A 17,499-nucleotide genomic window follows, 5' to 3' on the forward strand; every position below is an offset into this window, starting at 1 on the left:
GAAAGCATTCATTCTCAAAGGGGACGCGTGAAGTGAGAGCCAAGACGGGACGTAACAATATTTGACCGAAGCCCTCCCCCGATGCCCGCGACCCCCTAGCCCCCCCCCCCCCCTAGCCCCCTAGGAGTTAGGAGGTAGGAGGTAGGAGGTAGTCCCGAACTGGAATCCTTGCAACTTGTTCCACGCATCCCTCACACCAACTTCACAGCGCCAGTGACGTAGCGTTTCTTTCATGTGCCACCGCGACATGGCAGAGCTCAGTCGAGCTGATTTTTGCGGGCGCAAGCAAGAAAGTGGCGGTGCCATATAGAGATGCATTCCTTCAGTAGTCTTTCCCCCCTCTCTCTCTCACCCTCTCTCTCCCTCTGACAGTCTCTCCACACAACCTACCAACTCACTCCCCGCCGCCCCCGAATTGCTGTACAACCTCCAAGGCGTTGTTGTATCCACGGCATGTCGTCCTACTTCACGCTGCCGTCGTTCGCGAGAGCAAAGAAGAACCAGGAAGAACTCGAGAAAACGAACCCAACACAACCGGTACTGAAGGATGAGGACGAAAAGTTCTTGGAGCGGCACCTGTCACAGGACGAAGGCCCAAAGCCCGATCTACCACCTCGACCCGCTGACGTCGCCAAGATCAGCGATGAAGGAGAAGTAAAGGACGCCACGCCAGCAGAGGCGAAAGCAGCAGAAGGCAATATTGTCGTGCCAGAGACACAGCCAAAGTCGGTGGATGCGCCAGTCAAAAAGGAAGCGAGGAAGAGCTTTGAGCTGCCCAGTCAGGAGGAGGCAGAAGCGACGACGCGAGGCTGGAACTCAGCCGTAAAGCTGGATGGCGACAAGGATGCAGCTAGCACGCCTGAGAAGAAGACATGGACCTCGTATCTGCCAGCCAAACTCCAGCCTACGAAGAAAGAGGGTACAAGTGAAGAAGGGACCATTGCATCGCAGAAGGATACCACAGGAGACGCTTCCGGAGGCCAAGAACGAACATGGGGCGAGTATGCCTCGAACCTCGTTCTCTCCAATTCTCTTCCTTCCTGGCCCGAGTCCTGGACGTGGTCAAAGGACAAGGATGCAACGCCCCAACCAGTCTACAACGAAGATGGTACTATCAACGAGGAGAAGACGAGAGAAAAAGAAGAAAGGGAGGTCTCTGTCCTGCTGGACAACCTCAACATGTCAGCCATCAACAACCGCGTGTTCGCCTTCAACCAAGAGACACAAAAGTTCTATGGGCGCTTTGCGCAAGTGCTCAAGGATACAATCAACGGAGTTCCGACGGCCTATGATGACATGGACAAGCTCATGCGCGAGGCGGGACCGACTCTTGAAAAGCAATTCAAGACCATGCCTCCGTTCGTGCAAACGCTTGTGAAGAGCCTACCGGCCAAGATTGGCACCACGCTTGCACCAGAAATTATGGCTGCAGCGAGTGCGAAGCCTGGTGCTGACATGGAAGCCAAGATGGCAGCCGAGGGCTCGTCGACATCCAGCTCGAGCAATGTTGAGAACAATAACAAGAAGAAGAAAAAGCGTACGATACCAGGTTTGAAGAAGCTGATGAGTAAAGAAGGCGTCGTGGCAACCATGTTGCGGAATACCGTGACATTCTTAACCACCCGGTTCCCCTTCCTCGCTTCCGCAACGAACGTCGTCCTCTCTCTGGCTGTATTCAGTAAGCAACAGAAAATATCCTCTCACTCTCATGACCATGTACTAACAGCAATTTTCGCAGTCCTGATGTTTGTCTTCTGGTATTGTCATAAACGCGGCAAAGAAGTCCGTCTGGCAAACGAGTCTTCTGCCGCCAGCAGCCAGATTATCGAAGAAGAGGAAGAAGATGGAGACATTGAGGTCTCCGCTTCCGATAACGAGGATGATGCAACGACTCAGGCCGAGCTGGAGAAGACGCTGCATCAGCCCGAACCCGCGCAGGTTCCATTACCCAGAACGGAGTCTGAATTACAGGAGAAGAAGTGATTTTTCTTGCTGCACAATGCATGTCATCCATCTCAGCCAGGTGCGAGAGGTTCAAGGGGAGAATGTCTCCTCAAGTCACAGACAGAATGATTTTACGAGTTTCAACGATTGTATGACTACCTACCTACCTACCACGCATCTTCTTCTTCTCTTTATTCAGCGGGCATGCATTCAGCTGGCGTCAAGTGGCGGCGGATTCGCGGCACGACTACCTACATTCAAGCCATAACGTAGCCTACCTACAGTACCCAGGTACATAGCTCCAATAATACCCCCATTATATGCGTACGTACGTACATCAAAATACGCTGACATGAATTTTCCATAGTCGTGATGCTCGGAAAGAAAATATAAAGGAGAATAAATTTATACAACGAACGAACCCTTCAATACAAGCTATGTGAAAGCAACACAAAGAAGAGGCAACGAAGAAAAAAATGTCATGTACGCTTGCTTGCTTGCAGTTAGTCCCCCGGCACACCAGCTCCATAACAAACCCTTTCAAACTGATGTCGTGGCATTCCAATCTCATGTGCATTATCCTTGCAGAGGGCCTCCCATCTCGCCTTGCGCTTACTTCCCAGGGTTCTCGATCTCATCATCAGTCCCTAACAATTCTTAAGATAGTTGCTCGGCACCAGTCCCAGTCGTCCATTGACTTCCGCTTCCCACCAACCGTCGTCTTGGTGGCGGGTTACGGCCAGAATGTCGCCCTTGCTGAATGACAGCTCCTCTGGGATCGCAGCTTGATACATGTACATGGCGCGAGCTGTGTGAGGGTTAGTCGATGCACATATCTACAGGGGGCTTTATTGACTTACAGTAATGCAGAATCGGACGTCCGTCCTTTGTGTATTGTCTTTGTGTTCCTTGGCTCTGACTCCTGACATGAGAAGAGACTTGGTTGCCGCTGTTCTCTGGGTAGTAATGGCTGACCGGACGCCCGCCACGCTGCGACCCGTATGGGTCCTGGCTAACGGGAGCAAGGACCATGGCGCCACCAGCATGATCGGAGCCGCGACTACTGGACGGTCGACCAGCCGAGCCTCCTGCACTTGTCGCTGGTCTGTTGTAGGCTGGGTTTGGCGAAGCAGCACGAGCAACGGGATATACTGGTGAGGCCCCTCCCTGAAATTGTCCAGAGTACTGCGGCTTCACAGGACTGTTGGATTGTGCTCGAGGCCTTGCAGCTGATGGAGGAGCACCTGCATATGGGTTGGGAGACGCTGCTCGAGGTGCCACGTACGGGTTCGGTGATGCAGCGCGGTATTGTGGCTGTGTGCGCTGATCACCACTATGGAATGGTCGAGGGCTTGCGGCTCGTGGTGGTCCAGGGGACGGAGCGCGTGCTGTCTGGCCCATGCTGCTGCCAGGGCGAGACGCACCAGCACTGAACATATTACGCTTCTGAGTGCCCCACTGCTCGGCAGTCTTTTGCATCTCTCGTTTAGTATGCGCTGGTGGTGGGGCTCCTAAACTGCTTGCTGGCGTATAGCCTGGGGGTGGCGTGCCTCTATTGCCATTTCCTGCGAAAGGAGCAGGAACGCCTCGTTCTGCAGCATCTGTGCCTGGAGCTGGAGTAGACATGCCATAGTGGCGGTCGGCAGACTGTCGTGTTGAAGCTTGCTTTGTGACCCCTTTCAAATCTGCAAGGGCCTGTGCGATAGGATCAAGTTCACTCTCGGTCTTACTTCTGACGGGTGGCTTCTTGGTAGGGTGAGCAACGTCGAAGACATTGTTTCCAATACCCAGTTGATAGTCGGCACGAGGATCAACATCGGGATCTGGACTGACAGAAGGCTGCTTGTTGCCCCAAGTGCTTGACCTGTTTTGCGCTGCGAACGGCTTGACTGGACTGCTCCCGGCACTCTCGGCCTTGCGCATTGTCGCTGGAGTCCATGTGTTCCGTCCGGTTGGTGCAGGCGCCGGCGCGGCTGGCTGAGGTTCATCTTTGCGCTTGGTACTTGCTCGTCGCTTGAAAGGACTGTTGAAGAAGCCACTCTTCTTTTTCTGTACAGACCGTTCTTCCGGTGGACCGCCAGACATACTCGACACTCCGGATAGATTAGATCCATTGTAGCCGTACCCCTTTGTCGGGGACGCTGCACCACTGGTCGGTTCCATGCTAGAGAATGAAGTTGGAGCAGAATAGTCACTGTGGCCACCTTGGCTCTCGCGGCTGCCAGGTCTGATGGGAGATGGAATTGAGCTGCGCTCCGATGGAGGACCCATACCTGGTCGACAGAACTGCGTCATGCCATCTGCTGGATACGGGTTGTGCGGAATCTGGGGAATGCTCTCATAAGGATTGGAAGCTACTGAGGAGACATTGCTTGGTACCAGTGGGGGAGGCGCTGCAGCACTTCCATGGGAGCTGCGAGCCTTTGCAGAGAATGTGTCCTCTAGCTGGACAGACGTGGTTCGGGCTTTCGGAATGCCCATCTCTTCGCGGAGGCTGGAGTCCGGGTCATGATGTGATTCGAATGTGCTCGGCTGGGGTGAAGATGTCCTGAAGGTCGGGTTCATCGTCCGCGCAAACTGGGCGACTGAGTAGTTCTCGTCCTCGGACTCATGGTTGGAAATGACATCGTCCAGGTCTCCCCGGCAGAAATTGATGTACTTTGGTGGATCTGGAATCTCTTGCCCTGTGCCGAAGTCCTTGATAAAGCCACCGATATCCTTCTCAACTTCGCAGTCTTCGAGTGACAGCCTGACCTTCTCGCAAGACTGGTCGTCGCTGACACACACAGTACTGGAAATGTTGGCAAAAGACCACAGACTGCTCTTGAAATAGTCCAGTCGTTCTTCCTCCAGGTCTTGAAACTTATCGCAGGCTGCCTTCCACTCGCGGTTCCATCTGCCAGTTGTCTCCTCCAGGATCTTCACCGCTTGTTCGTATTCGGTGCTGTTTGCCGACATTTGAATCTGCGTCTTCTCCAGCTTGGCTTTGTTCTTGCGCTCTTCCTGCCCCATGACCATATGGCCTTGAGCCAGGTAACCCTTGATCTTGAGGCAGTCTTGCTCGAAGCGGTCTCGCGTCTTATTCACGACGGCGGTCTGTTGGTTCTTGGTCTTGAGCAGCTTTTCAATGCCAGTCTGTATGATCTTCCTTCGCTCCTTGATACCACCTGTGAATACAATGAGCGGCTCTTCCAACTCCCCACGCATCTGTTGAGCGATATGCTGATGTGCTTTCCCCATGGACTCCACCTCGCCCCGCACGACGTCCAGCGACATTCGAAGGGTCCCTGTCTCGACAGATCCAAGAGGCTTCCGCGCCAGGCTGAGGAGCTTCTTCGCGTATTCGTCTTCGATCGAAGCACGCGCTGTGTAGAATGCCTTGAGTTCGTCGCTCGTGACCTTGGCATTATGCATACGCTGCAAGAGAGGGTCGACGCCAGCGTCATCTTTGCCCCAGAAATTGTTCGCGACTATACAGTGTCATGTCAGTGATTGTCGTTTGGCGCTGTTCTTCACCACCATGTTTGTCACCTACACGACATGGAGACGGTGGGCCCGTCTGAGCCAGCCCTGCCAGGCATGGCAGATGATGTGTTTGAATGCTGCAGCGAGAGAGATGTAGTGCGGTATCGATGCTGGAGTAAGGTAGGTAGGTAGGCAGTATGAATGCTTGGCCGTGGTTGTAGCGAAGATGATGCGTTTGCAGCAGCAACGTTGTGTCCCAATACTGTGTCTGCGCGTCCTCCAACAGTTCTATCGTCATTGTTTTTGCGCGATGGTCTGTAGTCCAGGGCAACGCGACGGGGACCCGCCTAGTCAACTCTATTCTTAGTCTCGCGCGGGGCAGAATCAGATCGGGCATCGGAGATCTGACACCGAAGTTCGAAAATCTGCTTGTCTCACTTGTCTTTACCTCCTACTCCCGTCTGCCCGCTCCAGATAATGGACAAACATGCGGCAGCAATCATCGTTCATGACGCCGAGAGAGTGCAGAGATCTCCATGGGGCCTCTGGGAGACGTATGCTCGTTACTTCACGCAACGGCATTTGCTGACTCACCTTTCTATCATCCCAGTACAGCGGGCGGTAGGTAAAACATGAAGCGGTGTCAGATGGATGTTTTCGAGTCTGAGCAAAGCGCATTCTTCCAGGCCACTGCGTGGCAGATGAGAGGTCGACCACCATCATTCGACCCCCTGGATAAGCGCGATGCTGCGTTCATCTCTAGCTACCTTAGCTACTCGTACAATGTCATTCTGAATGTTGAAACTGCAAGCTTCAAACATCTCCTGTTGATGACCGACGATTGCGTCGTCAAGATATGTCCCACAATGGCCAGTGTGTGTCCTACAAGGGCCAGTGTGTCCTACAATGGCCAGTGTATGTCCTACAATGGCCGGTATGTTTGTCCGCCTCGACCACCATAGCCGCCGAGCCGACCATCATGACGGTAGCCACCACCACCGTGATGTCTGCCGCCGCCGCCGCCCCCTCCAAAACCATAGCGTCCATCTTGATACGCAGGCTCAGCGCGACGTGGTCCTCGGTTGTAGTAATCATTTTGATAACCACGATCATGTCCTCGAGGCCCTGTCGGGTAATCATCTCTTGGTGGAGCGGCCCTTGGTGGAGCACGCTCGGCCGGCCCAGGGCCACGACGCTCCTCTCTGCGACGATCCTCGGCTTCGCGTGCCTGGGCGTTCTCATCCATCTCCATGGGTTCATCGACTGTGGGTTCGACATCGACCACGAAAGGCAATTTCGCTCCTCCGCCAGCTTTCAGGAAGACATTGAGGGTGCGTCCATCCGCCTAGCAATCTGTTAGACTATTTCTTCATGCGGAAACGCCCAGTGTACTTACCTTCTTGCCATTGAAAGTGTTGATCACTGCCTCAGCTCCACTCTTGTCCACAAATGTCATCTCTGCAATTACAGTCGGCTCTTCTTCGAGCAGCTTGCACTCAGTGACTGCACCGCCGACATCAACCATGACACTTTCAATGTCCGCGGCAGTGGTGCCCGGGGCGAAGTTCTGGGCAATGACCACGTGCTGTGTGGCCGCCGCACCTCTGAAGCTTATGTTGGCACTCCCGTTTGTGGCAACTCCTGGTGCTTCGTAGTTTGCATATCCATTGCTCTCATTGCTCTTAACGTTGGGCACAAACTCTGAGGGGAGATGTGGTTGCTGCTGCGGTCGCTGTTCGTAATGGGTGGAGCGAGCTCGGTGAGGGCCGTTGTGCGCTGGGCGACTGACTTGCGGGGGTGGGCGTGCATTTCGTGGCGCTGGAGCGGAGCTGACGCGAGGGAGCGAAGCAGGACGCTGCTATGAGTGAGCGCTGATGCACGACCGTGTCCACATCCAAGAGTAGTGATGGCTTACCTTCGCGACGCCGACTCTGCTTGCGAGACTGGCCCCAGGAGCAGGCTTTCCTCGCGGACCTTGCGGTGTTTGCGACCTGTTCTTCTTACCGAAGATCTCTTGCGCGAGCTGCTCTGCCTTCTTCTTCCTTCGGCCTGCAACGCAGTCAGTAGTGCAGACTCGAGTGTGTCTTCGCGCATGGCTGCTTACTTTCTTGGAGCAACTGATCCAAAGACGGCGCTTGTGGATTGGCCATGATCGCGATTGCCGCCGTGATCCGTTGAAGGGTAGATCAGATATGCGCTAAGGTACCTGTAGGGACTTTTGTCAATGAATATTGAGCCTTGCGCGGCGATGCAACAGTCCAAGGGCAGTAATGAAGGGAGGCAGGCAGAAGATGGCTTGTGTACCTCTTATGCTGATCGTTGGCGACGGGATGCCGTTGTGGAGCAAGCCGAGGCGCTAGCTGCTTTTTGACACGTGATCTCAGGGTCAAGCACGGAGCGGGCATATATTAGATTGAGTGTGAGGCGGATCGCTATACAGGCGCGCTGGAGACCGCTCGAGGAGCGTTCCAGGCCAATTCGATAGCCCGCCAGGTAGTTATGCGTCAGGTCATGGTCATCCGCTGCAGGTTGCGAGGCCGGGCTAGCTGAGTACATGTACCATTGCGCTGGCATGTCACATCTGCTCACCAACGTAATGTCTAACAGGCCGTACAGTCGGCATGGTCTCCGGCTGATTGTGCAACCTGAGACATTCCTGGGCCATGAGGACATGGGGCTGAAGATGCAAATAGGGACCGTTGCATCGCCCGACCTACTTCATCCAGTCTACGTGGCTACATTGCCTCGCGACGATTGTCTAGGAGGAAAAACCCCGTCTGCATTGAGCGTTATACTGCGTGCAGGACTGGGTAGATCTGCCCCAGTGGCAATGGCAACTGTATACAACAGCTCGAGAGCCGTACATTCAGGTCGTTCCCGCCTGAATGCGCCGTGTGCTGTAAGTAGAGCACAGGCTGTATCTCGGTCAAGTACAGCAGATTCGTGCTTTCTGTATCCGAGAGTGCTTCGTAGCAGCCAGGGAATCGTCTAGGAGGCTGAGTATCGAGAGCATAAGCTCAACCTGTGATGCTGCTTATTGCGCTGACCATCTACACAACCTTGTCTCTCTATCCTTCCCATGACCACGTTGACTCTTCTGGGTACATTGCTCATGGTACCCGCGGGGTTCTCGAGTTCGATTTCCACTTGCGGGTCCCTTTCCTCTGCTTTCCGAGTTCCATTCATGGACTCCGTATGCTCTTCCACTGTGCGTTACATATTGGGTCTCTAATGATAAGTGACGAAATCTCTCAATGTCAGCCTCGCGTACCATGATATGCATGTCCGTGAAATGAAGCTCTTGGTTGTCAGTGACGTATCGGCCTGGTAATAAGTAATGGTTTAATATCCACGGTGGTACGGCCGCCAGACTAAGCGCACCCAGCTCTTTCGACGGCCGTGTCGGCGCCAATGAGCCCATGGCTAACTACAAGTAGTCTCGTGTATCTGAGATTGATATATGTACCAATCTCAGTCTCAGCGACAGGTTGAGGATGGACACCAATGGTCCAGGAAGCGCTCGGAAGGATCTTGCGAACTTCTGCCACGCAGGGTGCGGAAGGACAAAGAATACCCCCTAGGCTCTATTGAGCTCTGCAATGGTGCACGATGGCAATAGGGCATGCTGCAAGATCTGTGCGCAACACCATTCCTCAGTATAGATGTGACTGCGACAGTGGGATGTAGGTGATTCGCGCTTGCGAGCATAATCCCAAAAGTTCCGCACACAAGCCAGGAGGGATACTTATCCCAGCAGAGCTGAGCCACCCCGTCAAGGCACGAATATTCGTTGAATATGGCAGCAGGCCTAGCAATGCGTGTGTGGTGACTCGTAGCAGACGCATTCTTTGGCAGAATATGAACCAGAGAACGGGTCGGGAGTCACTGGCCTTGTCGTGATACATGTAGTCGCCGTGCCTGTCGACCTGCGACTTCCCCGCTTCGATCGTTTGGCAGCTACCGTTCGATCCAAGTGCAAGCAGACGGGACTGTTGCCGTGATGACATGCGATTGCCATGCGGCGTCTCCTGCGCACCAAGACACACCTTGACTTCCTCCAGTCCTGGTACACAATTTGACACATCAACAGCTTGCAACAACATCTGGCGCCCAGTCGTGTCAGCTTAGCAGCCCCGGACAGTTTACTTCAACAGCACATCAGCTTCGTAAGACGCGACGTGCCTCAGCTGGGAGACGCCAAAATGCCTCCGACCGAGCGCGTCGACAGCGTGGCACCATCAGGTGCACGAGAGGCCTTGCAAAGCAACCTCGATCACACTATGACATTGAATAAGAAGAAGTCGTGGTTTGACAGCGCTCGCGAGGCCTTTCAGCGAGGCGCGAAGGGAGTTGTTGGTCACTTGAGAAGTGGTGATCGGAAGAGCAGCAATGGAGAGGATCCAGAGTACGTCTGCCCGCAGACCTGACTGTGAAGATTGTGTGCCAGTGGCTGACAACGCTCCAGGAACGTAGACTGCGAGGCGACCGCCGAAGACTCGGACAATAGTCCCGGACAGCCATCGGTGAGCAGTAACCACGACTCGCTCACTCCGTTGCGTCCCAAACGCACAGAACGCCAGAAGTCATTCACGCCAAAAAGCGCCATGAACAGTCTACGCCAGCATATGCATCCGAGTGGGAAGGGCAAGGCTAAGCGCGGTGTACTGTCAGACATTACTGGTAGCCCTTACAGCGAGATGCGCGGAGACAGTGGACCAGAGGTGTTCACATCGCAGGCTAAAGGTCCAAGTGTCGCAGCTCGATCCGGCGAGAGGAGTCCGACGAAGCAACACGGCAAGACAGCCACTGTCGCAAGAAGTATGATTGGAAGCTTGCGCAGCCTGAGTCGACGAGCGCAATCTCTGTCCAATCCAGCCTCGCCTCCCAGTGAATACGGCTCGCCCACAAGCCAAGCGATGGCAACGCCGCTACCATCATCGCCGGTCAACGTCCCTGCTCCCACTCTGAAGCTAGATCTGGGCGACATTTCGAACATGTCCACGAGCTTTCTTTCTGATGTCCCAGGTTTTGAGCAAAAGAAAGAGCTAGTGGCACTTACTGATTCGGTGGACGACGCCGGCATGCGGCTACAAACTGATTACTCTCGTGTATCAACAGAGTGCCCACCTGATACTATCTCGTCCGCTGATCGCCTCGGTCAAGATGAGCTGCCAGCTGATGAGTTGCTCACCATGCCACATGACGACAGCGACTCGAGTCCTTCCGAGAGTTCTACCACGCCAGTGTCCGGCACTGGTGTTGAGCTGGATTTCGACGGCATCTTTGATGAGCCACCTTTGTTCGAGAGAAGCGTCGAGGCTCTAGGTTCGCCAGAGAAGCGAGAGAACAAGAGCTTGAAAAAGATAGTCTCGATGAATGCCTTGGCTGGCAAGCACATCAAGGACTCTCTCCGACGTGGTATGCGCCTCTCTTCAGCGTCCAGTCGCAAGGTCAGAGACTACTCCGAATCGACGATGCAGCACTGGCCGCGCGATATGGAACCGCTCACGCATCAGTTTACGGCTTTGTCGAAGCCGGGTGTAGACCACAGCGATCCTGCGACAGGTGCCTGGAAGAGTGAAGACCCTTTTGCAACCGGAAACGATGATGATGATTGGGCTGCTGATTCGCCAGAACGTGAAGTGTTGTTGCCAGATTGTCCAAAGATCGAATTGCGAACACCCGCAAATGCTGTCAGGTTACATAACCAAGACGTGAGCCGCAACGACACCACATCTTTGGATGATGCTGTACCTCAGTTAGGTTTGACGCCTGTTGAGGACGTGCTGCTTGGGCAGATGCAGGCGCGTTTGATAGCAGCAAGAGCTGTCGTGGACCATGCATCTCACCCAAGGCCTATGTCTTCTGCTGCGAGATTGGAACCCGTTTCGGACAGCTTGAAGCTGCAGGAACGAGGCACAGATGACGCAAGCACCAAATTCTCCAGCCGCCTCAGTTCAGCGCAGTATGACCAGTTCCACGCGGAGCACTTTCTTGGACTGGAGGAATGCCTGCCCGGAGATCCGCCCCCAAGCACCATCGAACAGCAAGAAAACACACCCGAGCGTCCGACACGCACTCCAGACAATGATCAGCCAAGCACTCCAGAGATCCTTCGGCCAAGCACTGGTGTTGCAATGCCGCGGATCCCAAGTCCGGCTCAAAAGCAATCAGTAAGCAGCGACACCTGGCAGTTCTCGGTGCACGATTGGCTGCAGGGAGGACGCCTACCCGCAACTTGGAGCTCGCAGCCACCACATTACCACACAGGATCCGATAATGCCAGTCTTGATTCGGTTCCAATAGCCGAGCACAGAACAACTCCCCAAATCAGTCCAAAAACGATGATCCTTGGGCATTCGCCGTGCATGGGAGACCGTCTGAGCTTCGACGTGAACCGTTCCGATCGCAACATGCGATACAGCGCGCTAAGCGAGATGAGTAATGCGAGTGTTCCGGAGCACGAAGAATCTGCAATGACGTCGTCAATGCGCCATCACCGGATGCTTCAGTGCGCAGGTCTGGATAGCAGATATGATCGGGAGTCCTCATTCCCGAACTTTGAGACTGCATTCACTAGTTCGGCCCGTCGTCCATTACCCACCGAACGAGTGTCGCTACGTGGGGTCGTCGATCATGAACCAAGCTCGGACAGCATCGAATCTGATCTGGAGCAAGTCATCACTGATCACTATGTGTTCCAGAACGCCCTAGGAGACTTCGAGGTGATGGAATGTTCAAATGCCAGCGGCGACGGGGAACCTGTGCCAACGACGTCCACAACGCAAGTCGGTGAATGCGGGAGTTCATCGAGAAATCCTTGCGTCACACCGACCTTCCAGGCCAACGAGCTTCGGGAGCAACTTGAGCAAGGTGAGACAGCAGATCTTAGCCAGACCATCGTGCCATCGACGACAGCCATCGCTACGGCGCGCGTCCCTTTCCACAACTCGGCTGTCGATCAATCGGCAGATGAATCAGAGGCAGTCGGATTGCCGATCGAGTATGTTTTCCGGACCCCAGCAAGCGGCATCTCTCCCACTGATTCCTTGGATGACCATCGTCATCTGTACAAGAGCTATGAAGCATGCCAAAGCCACCTTCCAGAGAATCATCTTTCTTCCGACAGCGAAAACTTCAAGGCAAAGTTAAGTCCACCTGCGGACAGTGATGGGTCGGAGGGAGGGCCCCGGTCGCAGGGTTCCACAATCGCCGCGCCGTCCAGGCTCAGCGACACTGATTATCGCAGCATCGAATCCAAGAAGTTCAAAGTTGAAGAGTCGGATGACCATGACTTTTGAGGTGCGATGTGGTAGTATCGGCGTTCCGCACCGTGTTGCACGTTTCGAAGGGTCAAAATGGAGAGTCGGGTGTGGTTGCATCCTTCTGCGAGCAGAGAATCCCAGGACTCCAATAGCGCAGTAGTTTGACATCTGGTAGGGCAGGGAGGTGTACTTTCATAGGAGCCGAATAGTGTGTAAAGAATCCATCGCATGCCAACGGCCACCACAAGGTAGCCGACGCGCAATTGCGTGTGCATCCCAGACTTTCATGGTGACAGGTGTCGACCAGGTTCCAGGCGGCATAGGTTCGGTATGAAGCTCCGACGGAAGGCTGTTGGACGATGACTTTCGCGTGCAGGTTGATGAAAGTGGTGGCGGTGGTGATGGATCACGAAGGTGAAGTCTGGAAGTGAAGACGTCTGTCAGCAAGAAAACCGAGACCGAGTTGATTGGCCGGAGACTAGTACCACAGCTCGAGCTTTTTGTGCTTCCCGTCCTCCATTGGAATTATGCACTTGAAGATGTGATGATACGCCAACAGCGTCTTCGACAATGTGCTCTCAGTCTCCACAAAAGACAATCCAGCCATTATGTGACTCGCCAGCAGCAGCAGGCGCTGTCTTCTCATCGGTGTACAGATGAGCTAGCTCAGGCCGACGCGGGTACGCTATCGATCCAACAGCATTAGCTGACACGAACTGACTGTCTACCAGCGCCTATCGACTCTCTGAAAGTTGGTGTCAAAGCCAACATCGTGTGCAAAGATGTGGCGGACCAGTCCAGTAGTTCGGTGGCATCTTCCCGGATGCTGCAAGGCTACAACTCACCGTTCGATGCCACGGTCACAAAGCTCCTGAAGGATGCCGGGGTCGCCTCACATAACCTTCGAACCTGCCATAGTATGGACGAGTTCGGCATGGGATCTCACTCGCAATATGCTCATGAAGGAGCAGTCAAGAGCATATACAGCCGTGGGGGCGTGGCTTTGTCGCCGGGAGGCAGCAGTGGTGGCAGTGCCGTCTCTGTGGCCAAAGGCGAATGTGACGTGGCACTGGGGACGGATACTGGAGGGTCAGTCCGATTACCAGCAGCATATATGGGTGTGCTTGGGTTCAAGCCGTCTTACGGCCGGATTTCGCGGTGGGGTGTCATCCAATATGCGAATTCTCTGGATACTGTTGGCATCCTGGGGCGACGCACAAGTGAGCTCCGTCGGATCTTCTCGATCCTTGACCAGCACGATCCTCAAGACCAGACTTCACTTTCCGAATCGCTGAGACACCGCATGCGATCGACTCGAGCACACACCCCCCTGTCGCGTCTTAGGATTGGCATCCCACTCGAGTACAACATTGAAGAACTCAGCCCTATCGTCCGAGCGACCTACCTCGCGACGCTTCATACTCTCCGCAGAGCGGGCCATACTCTACACCCCGTCTCTCTACCCGGTACACAATCCGCGCTCTCGGCGTACTACGTTCTCGCACCAGCCGAAGCGTCTTCCAACCTTGCCAAATACGACGGCATACGATACGGACATCGAACGACTCCTCCCGACGCAAGCCCTCACGCCGACCCACCGCTCCCATTATACGCAAAGACCAGAGGAGAAGGCTTCGGAGAAGAAGTCAAGAGACGGATTCTGCTAGGATCGTACACACTGAGTGCGGATGCTATGGACAACTACTTTATTCAAGCACAACGGATCAGAAGACTTGTGCAGCGTGACTTTGACCGAGTCTTTGCGCAGCAGAACCCCTTGTTAGATCCTAGGGCCGGGTCGGGAGAAGAGGAGACGAAAGTCGATCTGTTACTGGTGCCCACCGCTCCGACCCTTCCGCCGACTATTGAGGAGCTTGCGAGGCAATCTCCGCTGGAGAGTTACATGAATGATGTTTTTACTGTACCCGCCTCACTGGCAGGCCTGCCCGCGATCAGCATACCCGTTTCGGTGCCTGGCGATGAAGGATTGAAGTTGGAAAGCACGGATGTGAGGACAGCTGGAATGCAGCTCATTGGGCAGTTTGGCGATGATGATCTTTTACTCGGTGCCGCACAGCATTTGCACCACGAGCTACTGGTAGATGAGAGCTGAAAAGCGGGCGTCACGCAGATATGAACCAAAATGGAGCCAATGGCATATGTATCCAGTACGATACAACAAATACGGTGGGGTTTTATATCTAGATACACTCAAAGCCTCGTGGAGGCATATTCCAATCTGTCGTCGCCATGACTCCTCGCTGAAAATCACACAATTTGTCCATTCACACTCGCTAGTGACGAAATACTAGCAGCGTGATCCTTCGCATGCCACTCAGAAGCGATGAGTGTGCACTCCATCGTGCTCACCACATGATATGCTTCCACATCGGGATCGGCGCTCTCTAAGCATTCCTGTTGACCGAGCTTGCGCTCTCGCCCACTCTGACCTCATCATCAGTCACACCAATGGCTCTTCTGCTAGAAGCTGTGGTGCTCTGGGACTCGCTTCTCTCTCTTGGGCCCGCTACTCCACCCACACCGCCATCCCAGACCCCGAGACCAGTTGAAGCAGGAGGCGAGGTGAAGGACGGAATGCGGTTGAAATCTCGAGAGGGTCGCTCGGCTGGCGCCTCATAGCGAGCCAGATTGTCGCGAGCACTGGCCGTGGGAGCATCTGGACGGGTCGCATCGGACTGCGAGGAGTCACGTCGGCGGGAGCCGAGTGCACGCTCGAGTGCGCGGACACGTTGACGCAGAGCTTCATTCTCCGCTTTGACAATCTCCATTTCGGTACGATATGCTGGAGGCTCTGCGTGGGTCTGCATTGCTGCATTGGCACTTCCAGGAGATGATCCGGCGGGGGCGGGAGTGCCACTATGGGCTTGCATGGAGATGTGGGACGTTTGCGAAGGATCTCTGGATATCGCAGGCCGGTGCGGAAGAGTGTAGTGTGTGCCTGGGGTGCGGGACACGTCAAGTGACTGTCTTGCTGGGGTCGATGTGCCTGAAGCGCTCATCGACGGGTTCCTGCTCAGCGTAGCGCGATCACCAGTGGCAGCAGCCGCTCGGTCGGCATGCGCTTGCGATACGCTGCCCAGAGGAGCTGTGCCGCCCGCTTGTGCCTGGGTGGAGGCGTTGGTCCAGTTGCTACCGGCAGTCGAGGGCGTCGGTATGCTGCGCGTGCTGACCGACGAGGAGGAGCGGTGGCGACGAGAAGGAGTAGGATGGGTAGCACCAGTCATCTGGTGGTTGGGGTTTGGGTCGCCAATATCGATGGGCAGCAGCGAGGCAGAGACGGCAGAGGCAGACGAGGCATTGCTGGCGACGGAAGCAGACTGTGCTCGGAGGGCAGTGAGCTCGCGGGTCAAGCGATTGACCTAGGTAGACACAGCAGATCAGTACTCCATCAATCAAGGGTCGTTGTCCACCACTGGCTGGCTGGTATGCAGACATACCACCGCTTCTTGCTCCTTCTCGCACTGCAGATAAAGCTCGGCGGCTGTCAACGGGCGTGGATGGCGCATGGGCAAGTTCTCGTTGCTGGACATGACGGGACTCCGAGCACTTTGTGCTGCTGTGGCCGACGCGGGTTGTTGTGGTGGTCCCATGAGTTGACTTGTCCGTCGTGAGGAGGGTGTACTGGTCGTTGTAGTTTGCGAAGGAGGCACTTTGCGTGGTGATGACGGTAGGGTCGCAATATCAGGCGCCATGTTCTTTCTATCCTCACTTTGGCCCCCTACAGCTGCCTATCTCTCTTTCGCTCTCCCTCTCTCTGTCTCTCTTGCTATCACACACTCTCTCGCTCCCTCTCTCTTTTCCAAATCGCTTCCTCACTCTCTTCAAGGTATCTCTCTTTCTCTCTCTCCCTCTCTGGTGCTTATGCGCGTGGTGCTACAGAGAACCAAACGTCGCCGTCAGCCTTGTCGGGACCAATACAGGATCTGCAGGCAGCACGTCGTTGTTGTAGTTGTTGTGGTCAGCCAAACATTGCTATGTGTCAGGCGATGGGCTTTGACGGCGACGACGAGGCCGCTGTGGTCATGCAATCAATGAATGAATGGCTCACAGATGGTTGCACGGTAGTTCACGGAAGTCTGTGCAGAGGCACTGCCACGGCACAAAATATTGATATATCCTACCTAGGTACACTGATGGGAGGAGGGGCCGTTGAGCGTGATCGAGCTTAGAGCTTACCTTATACCTCCTCGTAGGTGGGAGCCTGGGAGGTATAATAATCCCTCGTCCCTTAGTCGACAGGGTCACCAGGGTTTCCGCGTCCAGGCGGATCTACCGTGGAACCGATCGGCGTCATTGTCGTGACTAGACTAAACCATCCTTACCGCCCTGACCGACTTCACCTCTCGCTTCCACTTCGGGCTCATCGTGTGACTGTGTGCTATCACGTCAATCGCAAGACCTCCAGAACCTCATATGTGGCAAATAAAGGGACTCCAGGTATCCATCTGTTGAGGATACTGTGGAAGCGCCTTATGGCTTAGCCTGGTCGGGCCTGGGACAGTGAATACCTCAGTCATCATCGAGTCTCAAGGACCTGACGGACGACTCTGCTGCGACAGCTCGCAATCACAATTACCTCCTAATGGTGACCCAAGACCCATTCAAAGCGAGAGTGCAGATTTTGTCTGGGACTGCCTACGGCTCGAGAGCGAAGACCAAGAAATCCAATCAGCAGCTACAGAGGTAATTGGTCCTCAATTGCGCTGACGACCAGTGCATATAGCCTTTCTGCGACTACCACGACGGCTGTGCAATCTCAAGCACAAGCTGGACGCAGTGGTTGCCCCACTGAGCTAGAAGCAAC

The 17,499-nt window shown here is 54.7% G+C and overlaps 6 protein-coding genes across 6 annotated transcripts; 3 read left to right on the top strand and 3 right to left on the bottom strand.

Moving 5' to 3' along the window:
• Positions 1-383: 383 nt before the first annotated feature.
• On the bottom strand, positions 384-5,620 carry SEPMUDRAFT_150257 (uncharacterized protein). Its single transcript, XM_016906053.1, has 5 exons — positions 5,480-5,620; positions 2,805-5,414; positions 2,312-2,752; positions 1,739-2,235; positions 384-1,678 (listed from the first exon to the last, which is right to left on the bottom strand). Exons 1-3 carry the CDS (start codon positions 5,523-5,525, stop codon positions 2,592-2,594), a joined length of 2,817 nt encoding a protein of 938 aa, XP_016759412.1. The 5' UTR covers positions 5,526-5,620; the 3' UTR covers positions 384-1,678; positions 1,739-2,235; positions 2,312-2,591.
• On the top strand, positions 454-1,983 carry SEPMUDRAFT_118589 (uncharacterized protein; the record flags this gene model as incomplete). The annotated part of the gene is made up of 2 exons (XM_016901439.1): positions 454-1,678; positions 1,739-1,983. 2 exons carry the CDS (start codon positions 454-456, stop codon positions 1,981-1,983), a joined length of 1,470 nt encoding a protein of 489 aa, XP_016759413.1.
• Positions 5,621-6,062: 442 nt separating the features above from the next.
• On the top strand, positions 6,063-13,061 carry SEPMUDRAFT_126859 (uncharacterized protein). The gene is made up of 4 exons (XM_016902107.1): positions 6,063-6,754; positions 6,806-7,264; positions 7,325-7,458; positions 7,514-13,061. The coding sequence occupies exon 4, from the start codon at positions 10,014-10,016 to the stop codon at positions 12,708-12,710; it is 2,697 nt and encodes an 898-aa protein (XP_016759414.1). The 5' UTR covers positions 6,063-6,754; positions 6,806-7,264; positions 7,325-7,458; positions 7,514-10,013; the 3' UTR covers positions 12,711-13,061.
• On the bottom strand, positions 6,063-13,061 carry SEPMUDRAFT_88734 (uncharacterized protein). The gene is made up of 4 exons (XM_016910481.1): positions 7,514-13,061; positions 7,325-7,458; positions 6,806-7,264; positions 6,063-6,754 (listed from the first exon to the last, which is right to left on the bottom strand). The coding sequence occupies exons 1-4, from the start codon at positions 7,557-7,559 to the stop codon at positions 6,332-6,334; spliced, it is 1,062 nt and encodes a 353-aa protein (XP_016759415.1). The 5' UTR covers positions 7,560-13,061; the 3' UTR covers positions 6,063-6,331.
• Positions 13,062-13,488: 427 nt separating this feature from the next.
• Positions 13,489-14,787, top strand: SEPMUDRAFT_47048 (amidase signature enzyme; the record flags this gene model as incomplete). Its single annotated transcript, XM_016909025.1, has 1 exon — positions 13,489-14,787. A coding segment is annotated over one exon (1,299 nt), but the record flags the coding sequence as incomplete, so codon positions are not given.
• A 74-nt stretch (positions 14,788-14,861) lies between these two features.
• On the bottom strand, positions 14,862-16,812 carry SEPMUDRAFT_150258 (uncharacterized protein). Its single transcript, XM_016906054.1, has 2 exons — positions 16,133-16,812; positions 14,862-16,054 (listed from the first exon to the last, which is right to left on the bottom strand). Exons 1-2 carry the CDS (start codon positions 16,385-16,387, stop codon positions 15,080-15,082), a joined length of 1,230 nt encoding a protein of 409 aa, XP_016759417.1. The 5' UTR covers positions 16,388-16,812; the 3' UTR covers positions 14,862-15,079.
• Between the last annotated feature and the right edge of the window lie 687 nt (positions 16,813-17,499).

This window comes from Sphaerulina musiva (assembly GCF_000320565.1).
Source record: "Sphaerulina musiva SO2202 unplaced genomic scaffold SEPMUscaffold_7, whole genome shotgun sequence".
Lineage (NCBI taxonomy): Eukaryota > Fungi > Ascomycota > Dothideomycetes > Mycosphaerellales > Mycosphaerellaceae > Sphaerulina > Sphaerulina musiva.

Bases quoted from the DNA above. Each gene is read 5' to 3' on its own strand.
- SEPMUDRAFT_88734 (XM_016910481.1), bottom strand. From the start codon at position 7,559: ATGGCCAATCCACAAGCGCCGTCTTTGGATCAGTTGCTCCAAGAAA. The intron at 7,459-7,513 runs GTAAGCAGCCAT...ACTGCGTTGCAG, and splicing joins GGATCAGTTGCTCCAAGAAA to GCCGAAGGAAGAAGAAGGCA. The intron at 6,755-6,805 runs GTAAGTACACTG...ACAGATTGCTAG, and splicing joins ACACTTTCAATGGCAAGAAG to GCGGATGGACGCACCCTCAA.
- SEPMUDRAFT_150258 (XM_016906054.1), bottom strand. From the start codon at position 16,387: ATGGCGCCTGATATTGCGACCCTACCGTCATCACCACGCAAAGTGCCT. The intron at 16,055-16,132 runs GTATGTCTGCAT...GTGTCTACCTAG, and splicing joins AGAAGGAGCAAGAAGCGGTG to GTCAATCGCTTGACCCGCGA.
- SEPMUDRAFT_126859 (XM_016902107.1), top strand. From the start codon at position 10,014: ATGAACAGTCTACGCCAGCATATGCATCCGAGTGGGAAGGGCAAGGCT.
- SEPMUDRAFT_150257 (XM_016906053.1), bottom strand. From the start codon at position 5,525: ATGCCTGGCAGGGCTGGCTCAGACGGGCCCACCGTCTCCATGTCGT. The intron at 5,415-5,479 runs GTAGGTGACAAA...GACACTGTATAG, and splicing joins GCCCACCGTCTCCATGTCGT to TCGCGAACAATTTCTGGGGC. The intron at 2,753-2,804 runs GTAAGTCAATAA...ACCCTCACACAG, and splicing joins ACGTCCGATTCTGCATTACT to CTCGCGCCATGTACATGTAT.